The sequence below is a fragment of the Heterodontus francisci genome, chromosome 1, assembly GCF_036365525.1.
Source record: "Heterodontus francisci isolate sHetFra1 chromosome 1, sHetFra1.hap1, whole genome shotgun sequence".
Lineage (NCBI taxonomy): Eukaryota > Metazoa > Chordata > Chondrichthyes > Heterodontiformes > Heterodontidae > Heterodontus > Heterodontus francisci.
Window position 1 is genome coordinate 30,915,302 of NC_090371.1, and position 24,987 is coordinate 30,940,288.

At 44.3% G+C, this 24,987-nt stretch overlaps 1 protein-coding gene across 1 annotated transcript in view; it reads right to left on the bottom strand.

The window, feature by feature from the left end:
* The window catches only part of ctnna2 (catenin (cadherin-associated protein), alpha 2), a 1,561,189-nt gene that overhangs the window by 608,418 nt on the left and 927,784 nt on the right, over window positions 1–24,987 (bottom strand). The window contains exon 9 of the mRNA XM_068028796.1: window positions 10,557–10,709. Coding sequence (XP_067884897.1) covers window positions 10,557–10,709 — 153 coding nt within the window. The remainder of the gene's footprint in view (window positions 1–10,556; window positions 10,710–24,987) is intronic.

The window sequence follows — 24,987 nt, forward strand, 5'->3', positions numbered from 1 at the left end:
ACTACTCTGCATACTTCCGGCACACACACCTAACACTCATGCTAATGCCCTCACCAAGATGGCATTTGGCATGGGCTGCTCTGGAAGTGAGTGTGAACTGTGCGGATGCCATCTTGGCATGAAAATCACACCATAGCACCGAAACCACAGGCATCACAGAGCAGAATTTTGTGCCTAGCTTCTCTAGATTATTAGTCCAGTTCTCTAGTTTAATAACATAACCACTACCCTACCTCAGTAATATAACCACTACTTCAGGATACTCACTGTGGAACTCTGTCTCCCAAAATGCTGTGGATTTTGGTTCAATTGAAATTTCCAGGACAAAGATCAACAGATTTTTGTTAGGTCAGGGTATCAAGGGATATGGATCAAAGGAAGGTAAATAAATTTGAGGTACAGATCAGCCATGATATAATTAAATATTAGGATAGGAAGACGGGCTGATTGGCCTATTCCTGTTTCTATGTGGACAGCAGAATCTCACCAGACTACCATGGCAACCATCCCTGCTGACCTCAAATGAATCAAGTGATCTCAACCAGACTTGGTGTGAAAATCAATGTAATGGCCAAGCTAGCTTTCATTGCCTGAAGGATACTGGCTCCTAATATACATTTTCCAGCTCTGCTGACCTGTAATTTAACCCTTTTGAATGCTCATTTTAACTCAGTGCTTGAAATACACATGTGGCAGTTTGGTCAGAAATCCTGAAACATAGCACGAGGCTGTGCCAGCATCAGTCACAACCTGTGAAAGACAGTTCTAACTGCTAAATGTTTAGCATTGAGAGCTAGCAATGCAAGTGGACCAATACCATTACACTAGATTGCTTATGCACTTACATTGTCATTTAAAAAGAAATAAATTACGTTTATATAGCACCTTTCAGAACCTCAGGCTGTCCTAAGCACTTTACAGGCAATGAAGTACTTTTGAAGTGTAGTCACTGTTGTAATGCAGTAAATTAAATTATTATTTAAATAATAATTTGCATTTAGGTGAGTTTCTGGAATAAAACAAACAATCGTCCTCATATAAGGCTAGACTGAGAGAGTTAAGAAAATGCAGTACTTCAATACTGACCTCAGAACATTTCCCTAATTATATCCAAAGTTACCTGGACTCATTTTTCCTTCACTATGGTGAACTAACAGCGTTCTCCAACTATACAGCTATCAAAGGGTTATTTTACACTATAATCATATAGTGTAAAACTAAACCTGTCTTCTGTTTAGAGGAGCATCATAGCTAATGGAATTTTTTTGCGGCCACGCTAAGATCCTTTTTTACACAGGTTATAAAGATTCCACATCATAAATTATTGGAATGGTGAAGTCAATTGAAGTTTTATTCCTTTTTGGTAAACAAAAAATTAATCATACTTCTTAGGTAATGAGAAATAAAACCGTTCATCTTTCCAGTCCTGTCTTTCATCCAGCCTTCTTATTACATTCAATTTTCAGGTTAATCCCAATGGATTAAGGCTCACATAGGAACATGTCAATGCTTGTTGTTGGTGGCTATGAAGCATAACTTGAAAAGTGAGCAATGCTCACAGAAATCCCCAATGCTAAAGAATGTTGATACAGGTGATTTCAGAAATCATTTAGAGAAGGAGCCTAAATTGGATGAGGGTAGAAAGCACACAATGTGAACATGTCATTATAATTTGAAGTCAGATTCATAAATCATTAAACGGGGGAGGGCATTCCCAGAACAAAAGTTTCTGCCGTTACTTTAAAAATGCTATGTGCAGTCGTGAAAGACCTTGTGGCATCAGTTAAATGTGCCGATGCACAGCTCTTCCAGCTATTCTCCAGGTTACCAAATACTTCATTGGCTCTTTTGCATATGGAAACAATGAAAATTTAAATAAGTATTCAGAACAATTTGCTGGGGTACATTAAGACAAACCTCAATTGAGGCTAGAAATTAGAAGAAACAACAAAGTAGCATATATGCAGAACAGCCTCCTGGCAAATATGGTGCCAATTCACGCAAAGAAGGACTGGATAAATTGGTGATAAGCAACAATCTTGAGATAAGTAGAGGCACCTAACCTAAGATCCAATATGCTAACATATTTTTCGTGACTTGATAAATATTAAATCTACCGTCATCTCAACCATCTGTTTCCCTCCCCACATCCCAGACTGGCCACTTACACCCCTGGCCGAGCCTGTTCCCATTGGTCTCTAGGATCACCAGGTGAAGCCTGGCAGTAGTCCCTAAGTTGACAGCAGGAAAGTCCCTAAAAATGCAATGTGCAGCTGTGAAAGACCTTGTTGCATCACTTAAACTTACTGGTGCACTGCTCTTCTAGCTAATGTCCTGGGTTATCAAACACTGGTCCCTATGTCTGTCCATGAAAGAAGCAGTCTCCCCGTCCTTCGTACCCCAGCATTTAACTGCTGACAGCCTTAGTCTTAGCTATGGAAGATGTATTGGAAGATTTCAAGGTTCTTCTTTCCCCTTAGTCTGGTGCCCACAACTTCTTTTGGCAGCAGTGATCTTGCTAAAATACCACTGACTCTTTCTGTGGACTGTTTCTGGGATCCCACATGTTTGGCAGGAATCCTGCTGGGTACTTGCAACAAATGCCTAATGATCCTCAACTCAGGAAGCTGGGCTGGGGCCATGATGGGGTCAGGCAGACATAATCCTGCCCTGCCTCTGTAAGGGCAAAAAGAGGGAAATGCAGGCCTTTGTGTCAGCAGGCTATCATATCCAATCTTTCTGTTGGAGGGAATCACAGACAAGCTAATCCTGTTCTCACACACGAAAATGCTTTCCGGCAGTGGTCATAGGTCAACAATCAACAGCAAGGACTAATTCCCCCTTTCTCCGGCTCAGGGTTAATAGGTTAGTGCCCCAAATTTAGAAAAGAACAACTGGACTTCAATAGTCCAGATTTCAGTATCACTCTTCTCCACATGCACAACAACGACGATAATTTGTATTTATATAGCACCTTTAATGTAGTAAAATATTGCAAGGCATTAAATGCACAGGAGCATTATCAAACAAAATTGACACTGAACCACAAAAGGAGATATTAGGTAGATGGGTCATGTTTTAAGGAGCATCTTAAAGAGGAAAGACAGGTAGCGAGCCAGAGAGGTTTAGGGAGGAAATATGAGAACTTATGGCCTTAGCAGCTGAGCGTACAGCCACCAATGGTGGAGCGATTACAATTGGAAATTAAAATTGGGGATGTTCAAGAGGCCAGAATTGGAGGAGCACAGTTATCTGCAGGAGATCACAGAAATAGGGAGGGATGCAACATGTGTGATTTTAAAACAAGAAAACAAGAATTAAAACAGGAATGAAACCGGACGGACCACCCGGCATCGATCTAGGCACTGGAAATAACAACGGCAAACCTAGCCCTGTCCACGCTGCAAAGTCCTCCTTACTAACATCTGGGAGCTTGTGCCAAAGTTGGGAGAGCTGTCCCACAGACAAGTCAAGCAACAGCCTGACACAGTCATACTCACGGAATATACCTTACAGACAATGTCCCAGACATTGCAATCACCATCCCTGGGTATGTCCTGTCCCACCGGCAAGACAGACCCAGCAGAGGTAGTGGGACAGTGGTCTACAGTAGGGAGGGAGTTGCCCTGGGAGTTCTCAACATTGACACAGGACCCCATGAAGTCTCAGGTCAAACATGGGCAAGGTAACCTCCTACTGATTACCACCTACTGCCCTCCCTCAGCTGATAAGTCAGTACTCCTCCATGTTGAACAGCACTTGGAGGAAGCACTGAGGGTGGCAAGGGCGCAGAATGTACTCTGGGTGGGGGACTTCAATGTCCATCACCGAGTGGCTCGGTAGCACCACTACTGACTGAGCTGGCCAAGTACTAAAGGACATATCTGCCAGACTGGGTCTGCGGCAGGTGGTGAGGGAACAACACGAGGGAAAAACATACTTGACCTCGTCCTCACCAATCTGCCTGCCACAGATGCTTCTGTCCATGACTGTATTGGTAGGAGTGACCACCGCACAGTCCTTGTGGAGACTAAGTCCGCCTTCACATTGAGGATACCATCCATCATGTTGTGTGGCACTATCGCCGTGCTAAATGGGATAGATTTCTAACAGATCTAGCAATGCAAAACTGGGCATCCATGAGGCGCTGTGGGCCATCAGCAGCAGCAGAATTGTACTTGGAGTTGTAGTTGGAGTCAGACCTAGCACAAAGGAAGATAACTGTGGTCATTGAAGGTCAATCATCTGAGCTCCAGGACATCACTGCAGGAGCTGCTCAGAGTAGTGTCCTAGGCCCAACCATCTTTAGCTGCTTCATCAATGACCTTCTTTCAATCATAAGGTCAGAAGTGGGGATGTTCGCTGATGATTGCACAATGTTCAGCATCATTCGTGACTCCTGAAATACTGAAGCAGTCCGTGTAGAAATGCGGCAAGACCTGGACAATATCCAGGCTTGGGCTGATCAGTGGCAAGTAACATTCGCGCCACACAAGTGCCAGCCAATGACCATCTCCAACAAGACAGGAGATATAGGGGGGATGTCAGGGGAAGGTTCTTTACCCAGAGAGTGGTCGGGGCATGGAATGCCTTGCCTGGGGAAGTTGTTGAGTCAGAAACTTTAGGGACTTTCAAACGGCTTTTAGATAGGTATATGGATAAAGGAGAATGATGGGGTATAGATTAAATTGTCCTTGACAGAGGACAAAGGATCGGCACAACATCGTGGGCCGAAGGGCCTGTTCTGTGCTGTATTTTCTATGTTCTATGTTCTATGTTCTAAGACAGAATCTAACCATCTCCCCTTGATATTCAATGGCATTACCATTGTTGTATCCCCTACTATCAACATCCTCGGGGCAATCATTGACCAGAAATTGAACTGGAGTAGCCATATAAATACTGTGGCTACAAGAGCAGGTCAGAGGCTAGGAATCCTGTGGCAAGTAACTCACCTCCTGACTCCCCAAAGCCTGTCCACCATCTACAAGGCACGTCAGGAGTGTGAGGGAATACTCTCCACTTGCCTGGATGGGTGCAGCTCCAACAACACTCAAGAAGCTCGACACCATCCAGAACAAAGCAGCCCGCTTGATTGGCACACCATCCACAAACATTCACTCCCTCCATCACCGATGCACAGCGGCAGCAGTGCGTACCATCTACAAGATGCACTGCAGCAATGCACCAAGGCTCCTTAGACAGCATCTTCCAACTTCTACCACCTCAAAGGAAAGGAGCAGCAGATGCATGGGAACATCACCACCTGCAAGTTTCCCTCCAAGTCACACACCATCCTGACTTGGAACTGTATCACCATTCCTTCACTGTCGCTGGGTCAAAATCCTGGAACTCCCTTCCTAACAGCACTGTGGGTGCACCTACCTCACATGGACTGCAGCGGTTCAAGAAGGCAGCTCACCACCACCTTCTCAAGGGCAATTAGGGATGGGCAATAAATGCTGGCCTGGCCAGTGATGCCCACATCCCATGAATGAATAAAAAATAAATAAATACAAATTTTGACATCGAGCCAACTGGGAGCCACGAGTACAGAGGTGATCAGTGAACAGGACTTATTGTGGGTCAGAACATGGGCAATAGAATTGTAAATAACCTCAAGGTTACAGAGGGTAGAATGTGGGAGCCAAGCCAGGAGTGTGTTGGAACAGATATGTCGAGCAGTCGCAAAGGGATGGATGAAGATTACAACAGCAGATGAGCTGAGGCAGGGGTAGAGTCGGATGATGTTATGGAGGTGGAAATAGGCGGTCTTAGTGATGGCGTCGATACTTGATCAGAAGTTTATCTTAGGTCAAAAATGACACCAGGTTTGTGAAACATTTGGTTCAACCTCAGACAATTGCCAGCGAAAGGACTGGAGTTGGTGGCTAGTAAAGAGAGCTTGTGGCAAGGACTGAAGACAATGGTTTTGGTCTTCCCATTATTTAGTTGGAGGAAATTTCTGCTCATCCAGTGATGGATGTCAGAGAAGTGTGTGACAATTTGGAGACAGATACTCATACACACAGGGCAGGATTTCCATTCCGGGGTCGGAACCCCAACGTTGTGTCACTTCCAGGTCCCGACCCTACACTGTGTCTGCAATGCGTAAGCATTGTAATTTCAATATGGAAAGTAGGCAATTGGCCTAGAGTCGCATTTGCCACCTAATTAGCGACAGTGGACGCAGGAAGGAGACAGGACATGGGCAGCAGTGGGACCGATTTAAAGGGCAGGCGGCAGCCATTGCTGAGGTTGCTGTTCATGCAATGAAGAAGGGGAAGAGCAGAAGGAAGCGAGAAGGGAGGCCCCCTGTGCCAGGGTAGCCCCCCATTTTTCTGACATCTCATTGGAGGTGCTGCTGGAGGCAGTGACTGAGCGCAGAAACATTCTGTTCCATGCTTGTGGCAACAGAAAGCCTTCAAGGCTTCCCAAGGGAGCATGGCTGGAGGTGGCTCATGAGGTCAGCAGCAGAGGAGTGGTGAGAAGGAACTGGATGCAGTGCCAGAAACGTACAATGACTTTCTCAGGTCTGGAAATGTGAATCCAAAGATAGACCCAGATTGCATGCCTCCGGTCACCAGAATGTAAAAGAAAGTGGCATCCTGAGGGTGCATAAAGTTCTCCTGACCACTGGAGAGATGGAAATCACCTTAGAGCTGCACCATCACATCTTTCTTGTGCACCCTCCACCAGTGCAGATACTCACACCTCGGTGGGTCCTTGTGTGTTATTAGAGAGGATGGCACAGGATGAAGTGCACTTCACAATAAAGCAGCAGGATACGGGGAAGGCAGAGTCGGCTGTGTCCAGTTCCCCTTGGAGGATGGAGGACAGGCGCAGCACTGCTCATCAGGGCAGAGATGCAGAACCTAGGGTGTCACAAAACAGGCGGCTCTACCTGCAGAAACAGTGTGATAGTCAGAGTCATGTCAGAGTTACCTGAGGCACTGAAGAGTCATAGGGTGAGAATGGAGGACACCATTCATCTCACGTGCCACAGTGTCTCAGTGATGAGAGCATGAGCTTCTCCATTGAGAGAGTGGCGAACCTCATGGAGAGCCATATGTGGCATCACTCAGAACGGATGCAGGAACAGTGCACAGACATGCATAGAATGTATGCCGCAATCAGTAGCATTGAAGGGTCAGTGGCGCAAATGGTGCAGCAAGCATGGAGTGGATGCCAGCTGTGCCCCAGCTAGTGGTTCCCTCTAGTGTTCAAAAGAGCCTTTCAAAGGTCTGAAGTGGCAACAGATGGCAATGAAGGGGCCCACCCTCCATGGATCCATCATCATCATCTGCCCCCATGGCCCCTCTGATGGATGAAGCATCTGTAGAGTCACAGCCTGTAACAGAGGCTGCCCCTTCATTAATGCTGTGCTGCAGTCTTTGAAGGTGTCTCCCCCGGCACCTCCATGATGAGAACGAGCGCCACAGGCATCTCTTGCCCAGACAGGCACCAGCATAAAGTCTGCCTCCACCTTATCTTCAGCCACAGGGGGAGCACCTCATAGGAGTCTCCATGAGCACAGGCCTCTTGCATTGGTAATATCACTTGTGGGTCACTTAGGTGTTTCTGTTGTAAATAATATCACACTGTATTTCAATAAAGCATTGGTAATGTTGTTGCACTGAGGCAGACTTCATTTCATCATGGTGACAGCTGCTGCAAGCCCTCGGTTGACCCTCAATGAGAGCACACCAGTCAGAACCCATCTGTCCGGACAGAAGCAGCCCTCTGGGGCACTGACTTTCTGACATGTCCAGGTAGCTTCTCCAATGGAGGTAGACCCTCTACTGAGGGTCTCACCTTTGTTGCCTTCCTGCCTCGTTTGTGATTCCCGCACCCCTGTTGCTTCTGAGATGCTGCTCCTTATTGCTGGTTGAACCTATCTCGGAGAAGTTTAATCCAATTTCTTGTTATGTCCTTCATTCCTGTCGATTGGAATGTGCAGCCTTCCTGAGCCCCCCTCTCATGAAACCGTGAGGCCTGTAATCAGAGGGACCCGTCCACCACCCCCCCACTCCACCCACCCTGCACTCCCCCCAACCCCCTGCAAATTGTACCCTGCAAAATGCCTTTGCCAAGAGTGAGGAAATATGACAGATAATTCTCCTGACTCCATGTGACTGGCTGTCCGTAAATGAGGGCTGTTTCTAAGCTGTCCCTCTTTGATGGAGCCTATTGCTGCTGCCCTGCTGTTCTGAGTGGCTTTGCACTTTGTTTGCGCCTCCTCCTCCCTGTCGTGGTTCAGACCCTATGTGGATCTTGCACTTCCGAACAAAAATTCAAAACTGGCCCTTAATGAGCTGACAACAATCTCGTTAAGTGGCTTAACTGGCTGTTTAGCAATCTTGGTATGAAGTTGGAAGGAAAGGATATAATGATTTACCATGATAGATGTGCTGTCAAGCTAGTCAGCTCTTCCGGCTCGTGGCAGAGCCTTTTAAACTTGGAGCACACCAGTTTCACATGGGGAAACCAGCAAACTGACCCGAGGGAGGTTTAACTGACTGCCCGCGCCTGAAGTCGCCCTCTCAATCAAATGAAAATCCCACCCACAAACACCGCAAATGGGGTAAAGTAAAGAAGTGCAGCATCATTAGCTTAGAAAAATATAGCATTTTGGATGATGACCTTTTCTAAGCTAACATTTTACTCGCCATGCAGTAAAATCATCATCTCTTCCTAAATTACAGAGTGTGGACTATTTTGGAAGCAATGCACATCTATCATGATAGATCATTATATCCTTTCCTTCCTAGCCCTTACCAAGATTGTCCTATTTAACTTCTTTGCTTCCTCTCCTTCCCAATCTTTGCTCTCTGAGAATTTTCACACCCTTTATATGCAACCAAGATTTCCCCTAACTGCTTCATATCTGAGATCCCTCCATTTTTTTCCAGGTCTCCAAGATTGCCCCTAACCATTTAATTTATCTGAGATTTTGCCAGGTTGCAATGTTTACACAATTTCAGTACCCCCTACTTTGAGATCTTCTCAACTCTCATATCAACCTATGCCTCTGATATAGTTCCGATGAAGGGTCACTGACCCGAAACGTAAACTCTGCTTCTCTTTCCACAGATGCTGCCAGACCTGCTGAGTAATTCCAGCATTTCTTGTTTTTACCTCTGATATATACCTTGTTCCTGTCCTCTGTATATCTCAAGCATTCCTCCTCCTATGCTTTTTAAGTCTCCATTAATCTTTATCCTACAACATCCTTTCCATTTTATGTGCAAAATTTGCTTTCAAACCAACATCCGATTGAAAGAAAAATGACATTGCACCCTGCTAGTTTGGAATATCCAGACTAACTTTGCTCAGTCACCTGTAAGGTTATTCTGCAATCTATTGATGATGCATCTTCTGAAGCGTCCAATCTATTTTGAATATGTGTAATTCCTCACAGGTCGGAATTGAACTGTTGGACGGTATGGGACAAACAGGGGCCGAAGTGGACAGCAAACCACCTTCCACAGGGTATGGCCCGGGATTTTAACTATTTATGAAGTATATGCGGCAGTTGTATCTACTATTTGATATATGACCAGCTTTCAAGAAACCAGCACCCTGGTAAGAGATGAAGGGCATCCCACTTTTGAGGTTTAAAGTGTTTTGCAGTCCTGTTGGATGCACTGATGATTGGCTCCAGCAAGACTGTGTGACGAGTCAAAGCCATTGTCAAATTTGATTTGAAACACAACACAGAAGTGCCAAATGAATATCTACAGACACAGACAATTTAAATTGCAGGGTGACAATCTTTGATAAGAAGCAATGACTGCTATAGACCTTCAAATATGAGGAACATTTTAAGAGGAACATATGAATGCTGAAAATGTTAGATGCAACTAAATTTTAGGAGTGTTCAAGGGGTCTAGAACATGGAGGCTCTTCAAAATCTCATCTGTTCAGTTTGATATAAACTACTGGTAAACTGAACAAGTAAAAGTATCCCGCAAAATGTGACAGAAAAACAATTGCCACCCTCCAGCATATCGTTTCGTTCGAAGATCTGCTGAGAACAGGATATGACACAAGGTTTGGTTAAACTCATCCAGCAATGTAATTTCAAGGTCTCACTTCAACTGCGATATTTAGCAATTTTGATGACTGTTCTTTTTGAGGATAGTTTTTTCATCATTGGCAGTTCCTCACCACTCACCAGCTGCAAGTGCTGAGTCTCACTGAGGTACCATTCACAGCGAGCTGACAGTTCTCTGCTACCTCACCCAGTAGCCATTTTCATGTATGAGCTAGATAGTGAGTTAGAATAAAGATTACTTCGCAATGCAGTACATCATACATGAGCTCTTTCTTTACTCAACATCGACACGTGCACAGGCCACATCACAGCCTATCATCTACTGCTGTGGATCTGATGACATAACAGAATAAAACCTGAGACCTTCTGGTCTGTCTGATGTATTGCTACACTAGATGGTAACTTTACCAATTAAACCCACTTGCAGTTTCTGGTATATTCCCACTCAAGAGAGCTCATGAATTGAAGAACTAATATCTCAATGGCAGCATATACTCACCTCCACCAGTTTGTTGGCATGCTCACGGAAGACTTGAGCATACTCTTTCACCTCCTTCTCATTGCCGCTCTTTGCTGCCTCGATGAGAACCAAAAGGGGGACATTGGTCTCCAGAAACGAGTCGGAGATGTGATCCATGACAGCCTTGCGAAGCTTTTGAAGAAAAGAAAGGGAAATTAAAAACCAGTAATAAAGATGGAAGTGGTAAAAAGGACGTACATTTGCAAAAGGCTTTTTAATTTAATGAATGCAATATGTCCTTGAGAATATAAAGCATATTTAATGGTAAGCTCAAGTGCAAGAAAAGTATTAAGGATGTATGAATATTTCACTGTATCCTGCCATAGGTTACTGAGGAAACTTCAAGAACATTAACCCTTGTTCAATGACAGCCCTGGCGCCAGGCACTGAATTTACAGGCCAAAGTAATTAATTTCAATACAACAGAATCAGAGGACCAATAAGCACCTGCACCAAAGTTCCATATGATTTACAGCTTTCTATTTATCTTAATGCACATCAACATATTTAATAGTTAAATAATAGACAAAAAAAACTTTAATCCCTTAATAATATTAAAACTGCAGGTTTTGCAAATAATTCTTCCAAGTCAAGCCTCTAGTTGTGAAATACACCCACTGTATTTATCAGGTCAGAGGCATAGAATCAAAAGACTGAATTTCGTTGCTCTCCCAACGTCGGGCTCGGTGGCGTGGGGGATGGCCAGAAGATCACAGGAGCAGCGGTCTGCCATGGAGCCAGATGCCGGGATTGCCGGGCCCAGTCTTCCCGGTGGCACTGAGGATCCGTAGTGACTACCCCCGCCGCTTGGCGACGGGATCCGACTTTACATTTTGAAATTAATTTTATGCATACATTTAAATACAATTCCCTGTGATCTTACCGTCGGATCCGGATCTTCCCTGTGACGGGCGGCATTCATGCCCCTTCACTTTCCCCTCCAGGGAAAGCTGGCACCACCAAGGTGGGGAAGGGGGATCAGGGCATTTTTAGTGTAGTGGGGGCAGGGGAGGGGAATGGGGTCAACTCTGCATTTTTAGTGTGGGGGGGGAGGTGAAGGGATGCCCTCTGCACTTTGTGCAGTTAGGGGTGGGGGGGAAGAGGGGGTCAACTCTGCAATTTCAATGCACTGGGGGGGTCAGGGAGATGGGCCAAACATTGATTTTTAGTGTAGTCAGGGGGGTATAGGAAACAGGGGCAACTCTGCATTCTCTGAGCAGGACTGGCAGTCGTTTAAAAATGGTGCCAGTGCCTGCGCAGAGGCAGCTGACGCTGTTCACAGTATCACCGAGGCCATCCCCATCATGTGATTGGGGGGCGGGGAACAGCTGCCCTGCATATTTAAATGAGCCGCCATGTTCAAGAGCGCAGCGCGTGGCGGCGCGTGACCCACACATGCGGGCTGCCATTTTTATTGCCCGCCACCGCTTCCGGCAGTGGGAAAATAAAATCCAGCCCAAAGAGTCTTTGTTACAAAAAATAATTCTATTGCAGTTGTTCTGCAAGTCACTTCTGTTCACTCAGCAATGATGACCTGTCGCCAACCTTTTTTCTTGCCCTTGTGCGTATTTATGGTCAGAAGATGCTGAGCTATGTTATTGTTTAGGAACTAAATACTTTCCCAATTTTTAGCATGTAAGGGTAGATATTCAGTGATCACCCATCGCTAGCTACTTGGTCTGCCATGGGCTTTTATCAGAAAATCGTATGCAGTGCGCCTGCCATCTTCCCTTCTGCATCGATTAGGGCATGCACTCAAAATAAAGTCAGAAAGTGCTAAACCCAAGCACTCTCAGATAAGGAATGCCATGTGGAAAAGGTGGAGTGTAGCTTCCTCTATTTTTCACCCAACAAAGTGCCTAAACCAAAGAGGAACAAGTCCTACCACACCAACCAGGCTTGTGGCCCAGTCGAGTGAGATTGCTATTTTAGTGTTAATTGGGTTCCCTGGGGCCCTGGCTGTGGTGGCATAAACTCATTTCACTAAGAGCCATGAAATTGGGAAAGAGCAGGCATTCATTCCAACAGTCTGGGTTGGATTCAAGTCCAGGCATCAGAGATAAAAGGGCAGCGGGATATTGTACAATCCTCCTGGATAACTGAAAGTTTGGTGGCGCAAAATGTGAGTTCACTTTAGAATAAAGATGTCTTAGGACACTTTCAAAAAGAGCATAACATGTCTGTGCTGCTCAGTAAATGAGTTAACACCAGAGAGTGACCTTAAAACGAAATAGATACTTTCACAGTACTGCTTTTGTTTTATCTGAGGACCTCCTAAAGAGTCAAATGCATCAGTGCACTATTCATGATTCCTTCTTGGCAACACTACAGTATCATGATGTCATGAAACACCACATCACCTATATTTTTGAAAGGGAGCCTTCAAATTTCTTAAAATTAATAAAGTAATAAGAAATCTGTTGGCTATATTTTTCCAATGGGCCACGTCATCATCCTTTCCTTAAGTAATAGATAAAAATATCGGAATAGGTCATTCAACCCCTCAAGCCTGTTGTACCAGTCAGTTAAATCACGTCCGAACTGTACCTCAACTCCATTTACTCACCTTTGAACCATATCCTTTGATACACTTATTTAATAAAACTCTATCCAGTATAGGTTTGAAAATGTTAATTGACCCAACAACTAAAGCTGTCTGGGCACAGACAGTTCCAGATTTCTACAACCTTTTGTATATGGTTGAGTCTGCTCTTTGTCCAACACAGCGCTGATTAGGTCCATAATGTGTATCCTCTCTTCAAACACAGTGGATGTGGTTTATTTGGACTTTCAGAAGGCTTTCGACAAAGTCCCACATAAATAGATTAGCATGTAAAATTAAAACGCATGGGATTGGGGGTAGTGTATTGCGATGGATAGAAAATTGGTTGGCAGACAGGAAAGAAAGAGTCGGAATAAATGGGTCTTTTTCCGAATGGCAGGCAGTGACTAGTGGGGTACCGCAGGGATCGGTGCTAGGACCCCAGCTATTCACCATATATATTAATGATTTAGATGAGGGAACTAAATGTAATATCTCCAAATTTGCGGATGACACAAAACTGGGTGGGAGGGTGAGTTGTGAGGAGGATGCAGAGAAGCTTCAAGGTGATTTGGGCAAGTTGAGTGAGTGGGCAAATGCATGGCAGATGCAGTATAATGTGGATAAATGTGAGATTATCCACTTTGGTAGCAAAAACAGGAAAGCAGATTATTATCTGAACAGCTATAAAATGAGAGGGGAATATGCAACAAGACCTTGGTGTTCTGGTACACCAGTCGCTAAAGGTAAGCATGCAGGTGCAACGGGCGGTAAAAAGGGCAAATGGTATGTTGGCCTTCATAGCGAGAGAATTCAAGTACAGGAGCAGGGATGTCTTGCTGCAATTATACAGGGCCTTGGTGAGGCCACACCTGGAATATTGAGTGCAGTTTTGGTCTCCTTATCTGAGGAAGGATGTTCTTGCTATAGAGGGAGTGCAGCAAAGGTTTACCGGACTGATTCCTGGGATGGCGGGACTGACGTATGAGGAGAGATTGAGTCGGTTAGGATTATATTTGCTGGAGTTCAGAAGAGTGAGGGGGGATCTCATAGAAACCTACAAAATTCTAACAGGACTTGACAGGGTAGATGCAGGAAGGATGTTCCCAATGGTGGGGGAGTCCAGAACCAGGGGTCATAGTCTAAGGATACGGGGTAAACCTTTCAGGACTGAGATGAGGAGAAATTTCTTCACCCAGACAATGGTGAGCCTGTGGAATTCGCTACCACAGAAAGCAGTTGAGGCCAAAACATTGTATGTTTTCAAGAAGGAGTTAGATATAGCTCTTGGGGTGAAAGGAATCAAAAGATATGGGGGAAAAGCGGGAACAGGTTACTGAGTTGGATGATCAGCCATGATCATAATGAATGGCGGAGCAGGCTTGAAGGGCTGAATGGCCTAGTCTTGTTCCTATTGTCTATGTTTCTATGTTTCTAAACCTACTTTTGAGAACATCCCAAAAGAATTTTACTTTAAGCAAAAAAATTCACTCAGCATCTTTAATTTTCTGAGCAATGTACAATTGACATATCTGATGACGTCCACCAAGTGCCCTTGATATGTCCAAACTCCTCTCCGAACATGCAGTGTCTATGGATGTTATTGTAAACTTTGTGCCAGTAAATCTATCAACTAGTTTTTGATGCTATTGATTAATTTTTGCAAACAAAAAGATGCAATGCCAGAGGGCTGTTTATCCTGAGCAGCAACACTGTTGACAAAAATAAAGAGTGGCTGCTTCCGTTTTACAGAGTCTTGAGAAAGCCTGAAAACTAGTTAGTAAACAAATAATCTTCCTGCCTGACATTTGTTGACTCATCATGTGTGATAAGACCCATCAACTCTCAGACATTAAGAGTGAGACTCACTCTTTTTAAAGGCATCACCTGTTTTTTGATGTATCTCACTCTTAAAAATAAACACAGCTCCATATGTTTAAATGGGTTTGCAATATGTCTCATTCTCCTTGATCCTAAATCCCACTCTAAACATTTCCCCACATTGGCAGCTCTGCCTGTGGTCGTTTATCTGCTCAGAATTTTCTGGCAAACACCTACTGCATGAGATGGGTGAATTTTGCCAAATTCTGTGACAATTTCAAACCTCCCAATAATGTGAGGCTGCTGCATGGAAATAGGGCTGTTGTTTCTACAGTGAAGTTTGGCAGAAGATATAAATCTTTTCCAATAACTATATGACAAAGATGAGACTATGCAGAATATTTTCAGAAGAAAAAAAAACAATGTAAATATGACTTAATTAGCTTTCTTTTTAAAAAAAGAAAATGTCTGTTTAAATGTGCAATTGCATGAGGCCCTTTCCACAGAAAACTAGCACATTATTGCAGGCTGTCTTTAGTCTTATTTAATTAAAATAATATGCAGATAAAAGCTTATTGAACCATGAATATTTAATAAGGTTCCGCCTGCAGCTAACTCATTCTTCATTTATTCATGAAAATGCATTAAATATACCACAGTAAAAACTAAGTTTCTATGACTGGATACTAATCTGAAATGTTAACTCTGCTTCTCTCTCCATAGACGCTGCCTGACTACTGAGTGTTTCCTGCATTTTCTGTTTCATTTTAGTGAAAACTAAGAGTTCCTCAAGGATCCTAATGTTGATGTAGAGATTTTCTCATGAAACTTGCCTCAAGTTTCAAAGCAGAGCATCAGTCCTTCACTGCCACTTCCAACCTCACGGGCGAGAAATAAAAGGAGACCAAATGTGACAACGACAGGACTACAAGCTACTGGCGAACCACTCTGTTGGATTCTGGGGTTGTTTTATTATAAAAGAAGGGTGAAGGTTCCAGGACCGAGGTGCAGAATGCTTTCAGGCCGAAAGGAATAAAAGACATGGGATGAATTGGGAATTATCAATTGGGAATTGCTAAGCTTAGATTTTAAAACCTCACAGACTAGAAAAGCCTCAAAGTAAGGAGTTCCACAGTTTTGGGGTCCAGGGAAAGAATGAGTTATCGTCTTGATTTATTCACAGTGGGATAGTAGGAAAGAGGAAGGGTATGACAGATAATATAGAGAAAGAAATATTTGGAGAGGTAGTAATCATAATAGTATCAGGTAACATGCGTGACACAGAAGTGCCAGACAGTGACCATATCCAACTAGAAAAGACCCAACCACCTGGCTGACCTTCACAGTGGAGTCAATATCATAAAGTCCTTCAGCATCAATATCCTAGGGGGTCACCAGAAGCTTAACCGGACCAGCCACATCAGCAAAGTAGCTACAGGTCAGGGTAGAGGCTGGATACTCTGCAGCGATTGGCTCACTTCCTGAAAGGCTGAAAATGTTCAAGTCAGGAGTGTGAAGGAATGCTCACCACTCAGCTGGATTGGTGCATTCTGGCTTCAGAACCTGAGAACCCACTACAATAAGAAGGATAACAGCAGCAATGTCATGGGAACACTATCATTTCTAAGCCCCCTCCAAGTGTTGCATTATCCTGATTTGAACATATATGGCTGTTCCTTTATCATTCCTTGCAGGGTTAGTCATTGAAGGAGAAACAATGTCAAAATCCAAGATGAGACTGGAAAAGTAAGTGAAAGACGATGAAGGCATATGGAAGCAGGACATGTAAGCGTGATTAGGACTGTTTGCTTGTGTGGAAGGTAAACTGTGACACCAGCTGGTTGGTCTGAATGGCTGTTGCCACATTGTAACTTCTATAATCCTGGAATTCCCTATCTAATACCATCATGGCCGCACCATCAGGGCAAGGACTGACATGGTTTAAGGCAAGGCTCACCACCATCTTCTTAGGAAAATGAAAGATGGAGAATAAATGCAGTCCTGCCAACATCGCCTACATCCTGCGATTAAATCATGAAAACAAAATGTAAAGGGAAAGGGCACAAGAGAGAGGTGGTGGCCAGAGAGGAGATAGGGATTGCCTATTGGTTGAAAAGCTCTTCTTAGTATCTTGCTCAGAAATGAGAAAGAGGTGTTATAAGATCTTCCCCAAAAAGCTGAGCCATGTTCAAATTTTTCACAGATTTGACTGTATCAGAGAATGAAGAGCTATGAAGGGCCAAAGAAGCACTTCTTGGATGCAGTTTGGAATTAATAGGAAAAGAGTCTGAGAATTTTTTAAAAATTCGTTCCAGCAATGTGGGTGTCGCCGGTTAGGCCAGCATTTATTGCCCATCCCTAATTGCCCTTGAGAAGGTGATAGTGAACTGCCTTCTTGAACCACAGCAGTCCATGTGGGGTAGGTACACCAACAGTGCTGTTCGGAAGAGAGTTCTAGGATTTTGACCCAGTGACAGTGAATGAACAGTGATATAGTTCCAAGTTAGGATGGTGTGTGGCTTGGAGGGGAAGTTGCAGGTGATGGTGTTCCCATGCATCTGCTGCCCTTGTCCTTCTAGGTGGTAGAGGTCATGGGTTTGGAAGGTGCTGTCTTAGGAGCCTTGGTGCATTGCTGCAATGCATCTTGCAGATGGTACACACTGCTGCTACTGTGCATCGGTGGTAGAGGGAGTGAATGTTTGTTTGGGGTGCCAATCAAGCAGGCTGTTTTGTCCTGGATGGTGTCGAGCTTCTTGAGTGTAGTTGGAGCTGCACCCATCCAGGCAAGTGGAGAGTATTCCATCACATTCCTGACTTGTGCCTTGTAGATGGTGGACAGGCTTTGGGGAGTCAGGAGGTGAGTTACTTGCCGCAGGATTCCTAGCCTCTGACCTGCTCTTGTAAGGCATTTATGTGGTTACTCCAGTTCAATTTCTGGTGAATGGTAATCCCCAGGATGTTAATAGCGGAGGATTCAGCAATTGTCATGCAATTGAATGCCAAGGGGAGATAGTTAGATTCTCTCTTGTTGGAGATGATCATTGCCTAACACTTGTGTGGCGCAAATGTTACTTGCCATTTATCAGCCCAGGCCTGGATATGTCCAGGTCTTGTTGCATTTCTACATGGACTGCTTCTGTATCTGAGGAGTCGTGAATAGTGCTGAATATTGTGCAATCATCAGCAAACATTCCCACTTCTGACCTTATGATTGAAGGAAGGACATTGATGAAGAAGCTGAAGATGGGCTAGGCCACTACCCTGAGGAACTCCTGCAGTGATGTTCTGGAGCTGAGATGATCGACCTCCAACAGGCACAACCATCTTTCTTTGGGTTAGGTGTGACTCCAACCAGCGGAGAGTTTTCCCCCTGATTCCCATTGTCTCCAGTTTTGCTAGGGCTCCTTGATGCCATACTCGGTCAAATGCTGCCTTGATGTCAAGGGCAGTCACTCTCCCCTCACCTGAATGAGCTATCTTGTACAACTCAAGTAAAACAATTTGAGAAAATAGACAGCTGTGAGCAATAGCCATTGTATGCGTAACTTGTTTCGAAGTGTGGTGCCATACCCAAAGCAACCACCGCAGTGTTCAAAAGCAGATTTCCAAAGGAGCATAGCATAGGCATCAAGATCATCTGTGCAATGGTCATCCTGAAAAATCATAGATTTGTAGCTTATAAATAATAGAGTGTCATGCTGGGTCCCCACCTACCAAGAATGAGGTACATTAATTTTATCATGAACATTGGTTTTAAACTGTTACTGGACTGAAGAAAGGACTTGTTAAATAGATCAGCGTGGTCAGAAAATACATGTGCATATTAACAGTGATTGGAAGGACAAAGGACCATTTCCTGACACATTCAACCCACAATGGACCTTGATCACCAGGTTTTGTGTGTAAGAGGCGCATTCCAGAGACTGCTTAGGTGATAAAATCCAAGATGTGGTCAGAGCAGTTAGTCACATGACTAACCTGCCTGACAACCTGGGGTTGTCTGAACTCAGAGTGTGTTTGCTCCTGGACTGAGAAGATCTCTCCTGTCTGCTCCCATCCCTTTCTCACAAGCCTCTGAATCCACTGAAGACACATAAACCCCAAGAGAGAAAAGTCTCCTGCAGTGAACAAGATTTAAGAAGAATACTGGGCCCCAATGAAAAGCAAGACCGACCTACAATCAAGGACTCTACAGTGAGCTCGAAGAACCGTAACAAAAACGCTTCAGATATTGCCTCAAACTTTTCACGTTATTTTTTCTTCTGCTTTTTTCTGTCTCTATTTGCATGTATGTATCACGTATGCTTGCTCGCGTGGGCATGTCATGTATCTGTAGACATCAACCAAATTAGAGTTTAAGTTTAATAAATTTCAATCTTTCTTCTTTAAACTTAAGAAAGCCTGTTAGTGCTGGTTTCGTTGCCTTATAATTGGAAAGCGGTGAATAAGGATTCACCTAGGGGGAGCTAAAAACAGTGCGCTTAAAATTAAACCCGATCACTGTCAGACCAGGTGAAGGTTGAACAAAGAACAAAAAACAAAGAACAGTACAGCACAGGAACAGGCCATTCGGCCCTCCAAGCCTGCGCCGATCCTGATGCCTGCCTAAAATAAAACCTTCTGCACTTCCGGGGTCCGTATCCCTCTATTCCCATCCTATTCATGTATTTGTCAAGATGCCTATTAAACGTCTCTACGGTACCTGCTTCCACCACCTGCAACAAGTTCCAGGCACTCACCACCCTCTGTGTAAAGAACTTGCCTCGCACATCCCCTCTAAACTTTGCCCCTCTCACCTTAAACCTATGTCCCCTAGTAACTGACTCTTCCACCCTGGGAAAAAGCTTCTGACTATCCACTCTGTCCATGCCGCTTATAACTTTGTAAACCTCTATCATGTCGTCCCTCCACCTCCTTCGTGCCAGTGAAAACAATCCGAGTTTATCTAACTTCTCCTCATAGCTAATGCCCTCCAGACCAGGCAACATCCTGGTAAACCTCTGCTGTACCCTCTCCAAAGCCTCCACGTCCTTCTGGTAATGTGGTGACCAGAATTGCACGCAATATTCTAAGTGTGGCCTAAATAAAGTTCTGTACAGCTGCAGCATGACTTGCCTATTTTTATACTCTATGCCCCGACCGATGGAGGCAAGCATGCCGTATGCCTTCTTTACTACCTTATCCACCTGCGTTGCCACTTTCAGTGACCTGTGGACCTGTACGCCCAGATCTCTCTGCCTGTCAATACTCCTAAGGGTTCTGTCATTTACTGTATACTTCCCACCTGCATTAGACTTTCCAAAATGCATTACCTCATATTTCTCCGAATTAAACTCCATCTGCCATTTCTCCGCCCAAGTCTCCAACCGATCTATATCCCGCTGTATCCTCTGACAATCCTCATCACTGTCCGCAACTCCACCGACCTTTGTGTCGTCCGCAAACTTACTAATCAGACCAGCTACATTTTCCTCCAAATCATTTATATGTACTACAAACAGCAACGGTCCCAGCACTGATCCCTGTGGAACACCACTAGTCACATCCCTCCATTCAGAAAAGCACCCTTCCACTGCTACCCTCTGTCTTCTATGACCGAGTCAGTTCTCTATCCATCTTGCCAGCTCCCCTCTGATCCCATTTGACTTCACCTTTTGTACCAGTCTGCCATGAGGGACCTTGTCAAAAGCTTTACTGAAGTCCATATAGATAACATCCACTGCCCTTCCTTCATCAATCATCTTTGTCACTTCCTCAAAAAACTCAATCAAATTAGTGAGACACGACCTCCCCTTCACAAAACCATGCTGCCTCTCGCTATTAAGTCCATTTGTTTCCAAATGGGAGTAAATCCTGTCCCGAAGAATCCTCTCTAATAATTTCCCTACCACTGACGTAAAACTCACCAGCCTATAATTTCCTGGATTATCCTTGCTACCCTTCTTAAACAAAGGAACAACATTGGCTATTCTCCAGTCCTCTGGGACCTCACCTGTAGCCAATGAGGATGCAAAGATTTCTGTCAAGGCCCCAGCAATTTCTTCCCTTGCCTCCCTCAGTATTCTGGGGTAGATCCCATCAGGCCCTGGGGACTTATCTACCTTAATGCTTTGCAAGACACCCAACACCTCCTCCTTTTTGATAATGAGATGACTGAGACTATCTCAGACTCCCTTCCCTATGCTCATCATCCACCAAGTCCTTCTCCTTGGTGAATACTGATGCAAAGTACTCATTTAGTACCTCGCCCATTTCCTCTGGCTCTACACATAGATTCCCTTCTCTGTCCTTGAGTGGGTCAACCCTTTCCCTGGTTACCCTCTTGCTCTTTATATACGTATAAAAAGCCTTGGGATTTTCCTTAATCCTGTTTGCGGGAACCCTAAACCCCTTTCTCACCAGGTCGTAAAAAGAGGAAGCACCTGGTCTCTTTACCCCTGCCCCTACCACGTCTGTGGCCCGTGCCAGCTTACTGAGAGCTGGAATTCAGTGGAGTGTTGTGGCTGCAAACTGGCTTGAGTCTTGGATCGTGTGTCTCATGATACTGGTCTAATATTTGTTTAAATTGCATTGCTTGGCTCCACACTGGTGACTTCCCTACTGTTGCATACGTTCCTTAACTGGTTTGTGCTGTGAGGAGGCTGTTTCCTTGTAATGAAACAAAATAATGAATGAATGTTTTCACCCAAAGGGTGATTGAATAGTAGAATAAGTTGTGAGGAAACAGCAAAGGAGGGGAGTGGGGACTAATTGGACAGTTCTTTCAAAGAGCCAGTATAGACACAATGGGCCAACCAGCCTCCTTCTGTGCTGTATCATTCTAAGATTCTAAGGGCTGAATTTTGTTGCGGTCCCAACATCGGGATCCATGATGGGGTTGGGGGGATGGGGCTGGAAGATCGTACTGGCAGTGGCCCACCAAGGAGCCTGACACAGGGAGTGCTGGGCCTGATCTTCCCGGTAGCGGCGAAGCTCCATGGAGGCCCCACTGCTGCTGGGCGACAGCACCCGACTTTAAGCATTTAAATAAAATTAACAGCGATCTTACTGGCTGCTCGGAATCTTCCGTGCAGTGGCCAGCACTCACACGCCTTCACTTTCCTGTCCAGGGAAAGCTGGCACCACCGAGGGGGGAAGGAGGGTGCTTAGGATTTTTAGTTTAGTTGGGAGAGGGGGGGTGTGGAAATGGGATCAAATCAGCCTGTATGGTGTAGGGGAGGGGGCAAGGAATGACCTCTGCACTTGAACAGTTGTGGGGGGATGGTCAAATCTTCCAGGTAAGTGTTTTGTTGGGGGGGAAGGGAAACTATTACATGTAAGTGTTATTGGGCGGGGAGGAAAGGGGCAATTTTTTGTTGCTGTGTATCTGGTGGGGGGTCGGGGTTTAAATATCTAAAATTAGCATCAGGTCTGGCTGCCCTTTAAAAATGGCGCCAGTGCCTGCGCAAAGGTAGCTGACACAGTTGCCGGCGTTGCAGAGCCTGTCTCCACCATGTGATGGGGGGAGTGGGGGTGGGGGGGTGGCGGCCCGACTTACATATTATCTTGAGCCGCCAGGATCGCGGTGCATGACCTGTACATGTGGGTCGCCATTTTATTCGCCCGCCGGGAGTGGGACAGGAACATTAAATTCAGCTCTAAGATTCTAATAGAGTTAATAAATGATGGAATTTGAGATCTAAGAATAGATTGAATATTTTTGGGAAATAATGCTGCAAGGACAATGGAGTAGGAATATGAATGATATAAGGATCTGTGGTGGCATGGGTGGACATGTGTCAGATGAAATTTAATGCAGAGAAGTGCGAAGTGACATATTTGAGTAGTAAGAACGAGGAGAGGCAACATAAACTAAAGGGTACATTCAAAAGGGAGTGCAGGAACAGAAAGACCTTGGGGGCATTTATGCGCACATTATTGATGGTGGCAGAATTGAAGGTTGATAAAGTGGTGAAAAAGGCATATGGAATCCTGAGCTTTATAAAGAGATGCATGGAAGGAAGTTATGGTGAACCTTTCTAAAACACTGGCTCTGCCTCAACTGGAATATTGTGTCCAATAATGGGCACCACACATTAGGAAAGTTGTGAAGGTTTTAGAGAGGATATAAAAAAGATTTACGAAAATGATTCCAGGGAGGAGGGACTTCAGTTATGTGGAAAGATTGGAGAAGCTGGGATTGTTCTCTTTAGAGAAGAGAAGATTGACAGGAGATTTCATAGAGGTGTTCAAAATCATAAGGAGTCTAGACAGAGTAGATAAAGAGAAACTGTTCTCATTGGCGCGGAAGGGTCAATGACTAGAGGATATTGATTTTAAGTGATTGGCAAAAGAACCAAAGGTGACACGAGGAAACATTTTTTTACACAGCAAGTGCTTATGATCTGGAATGTACTTTCTGAAAGGGTAGTGGAGGCAGACTCAATTGTGCTTTTGAGAAGGAATTAATTGGATAAACACTTGAAGGGAAAACAGTGCACCTACAGTGCTCATGCAGAGAGCCGGCAAGGGCTTGACAAACCAAATGCCATCCGTCTGTGCTGTAACCATTCTTATATACAGGGAGTGTGCATACATTTGGGGAAAGTTAATTCCAGGAAATGCAAGCTTGATACAATAGGCGAGAAACTGCAGGCCATTTTAGGCACAGAAATGGTGTAATCTGAGCATGGGGAGAGGGATTTGTGGCAAAACCGGACACCACCAGGTCATCCTTATCATTTTTCAAAACTACTGAGGCATGCACACTACTTCCTTTGAATTTATAATTCGTGTCATTCTGGGCTCCACTAGAAATCCCACCAGTTCTGTCAAGATTACCAGCAATAAAAAGCATGCTTCTACAAGTACTTTAAGTGGGACCCACATAGCAGACAAAGACAAATGATTTTTGAGAGATTTTCTGCTGTTCGGAAAGCAACAAATCATCACTGTATCAGGTCAGAAATGAAAGTAGCTAGATCAAAGGCAGCTAAATGGAGTTGAGGTACAGATCAGTTATGATCTAACTGAATGGCTGGACTGGCTCAAGTGGCTGAATGGCCTACTCCATTTCCTATGTTCCTGTCAGCTCCCTGCTCCTCAATAGAGCAGCAAGGTGTTACTCATCAACGTTTTACTTCAAGGCCTTATATCCAAAGCCTGGGGTTAACTAGATAGCTTTACCTGACAACAGTTGGAGAGGGCTTTCGGTCACTGCTGTACAATATGGGCATTTGCAGGGTGCGGCATTTTTATTTATTTATTCACGATCAGGATGTGGGCATCACCGGCATGGTTCGCATTTGTTTCTAGCTGCCCCTGAGAAGGTGGTAGCGGCTTTCTGTTTTGTAGCTGTTTAATACAACTGCTCGGCCACTTCAGAGGGCAGTTAAGAGTCAACCATGTTGGCATGGTTTCCTTCCCTAAAAGGCATTAGTGAACCAGTTGGGTTCTTAGGTCAATCTGACAGCTTCTAGAACTTTTACTGAAACTGGCTTTTTCTTTCCAGATTTTTTAAAGCTCAATTCAAATTGTCAAACTGCCATGGTGGGGTTTCAACTCTTGTTCTCTGGATTACTAATCCAATAACATAACCACCACACTGTCATAACTCATAAAATTCGAGAATACAATGCCATGCATCAGCATGAATTCATCTTCCCTCATCTTGATGAGAGTTTCTTTGTTGTTTTCAAAAAACTTGTCAAACAAAACATAGATTGAGTTTTCAATGTTTTATTTCAGACAAGTAAGTACTTGCAATTATTTCAATTCTACTTCTCTGACTGAACTCCTCGTTCAGATACAATACTTTTGATCAGCAGCATGGGTGATTGCGCTGTCTTTGTTGCTGCTTAAAAAAGAAAACAGAGCAATTGTCTATCAAGGATGAATATCTTTTTAAGTTCCCCATTTATTTCAGAAAGATATATAGTTAAAATATTTCTTTTCTGAACCATTTTTATTATAAATTTGGAAACAATGATGAACTTTATGAGGTGGCTTTTTTATGGAAAGTTATGCCTATTAAAGACAGCATAGTTGGCAAACTCATCAACAGCACAC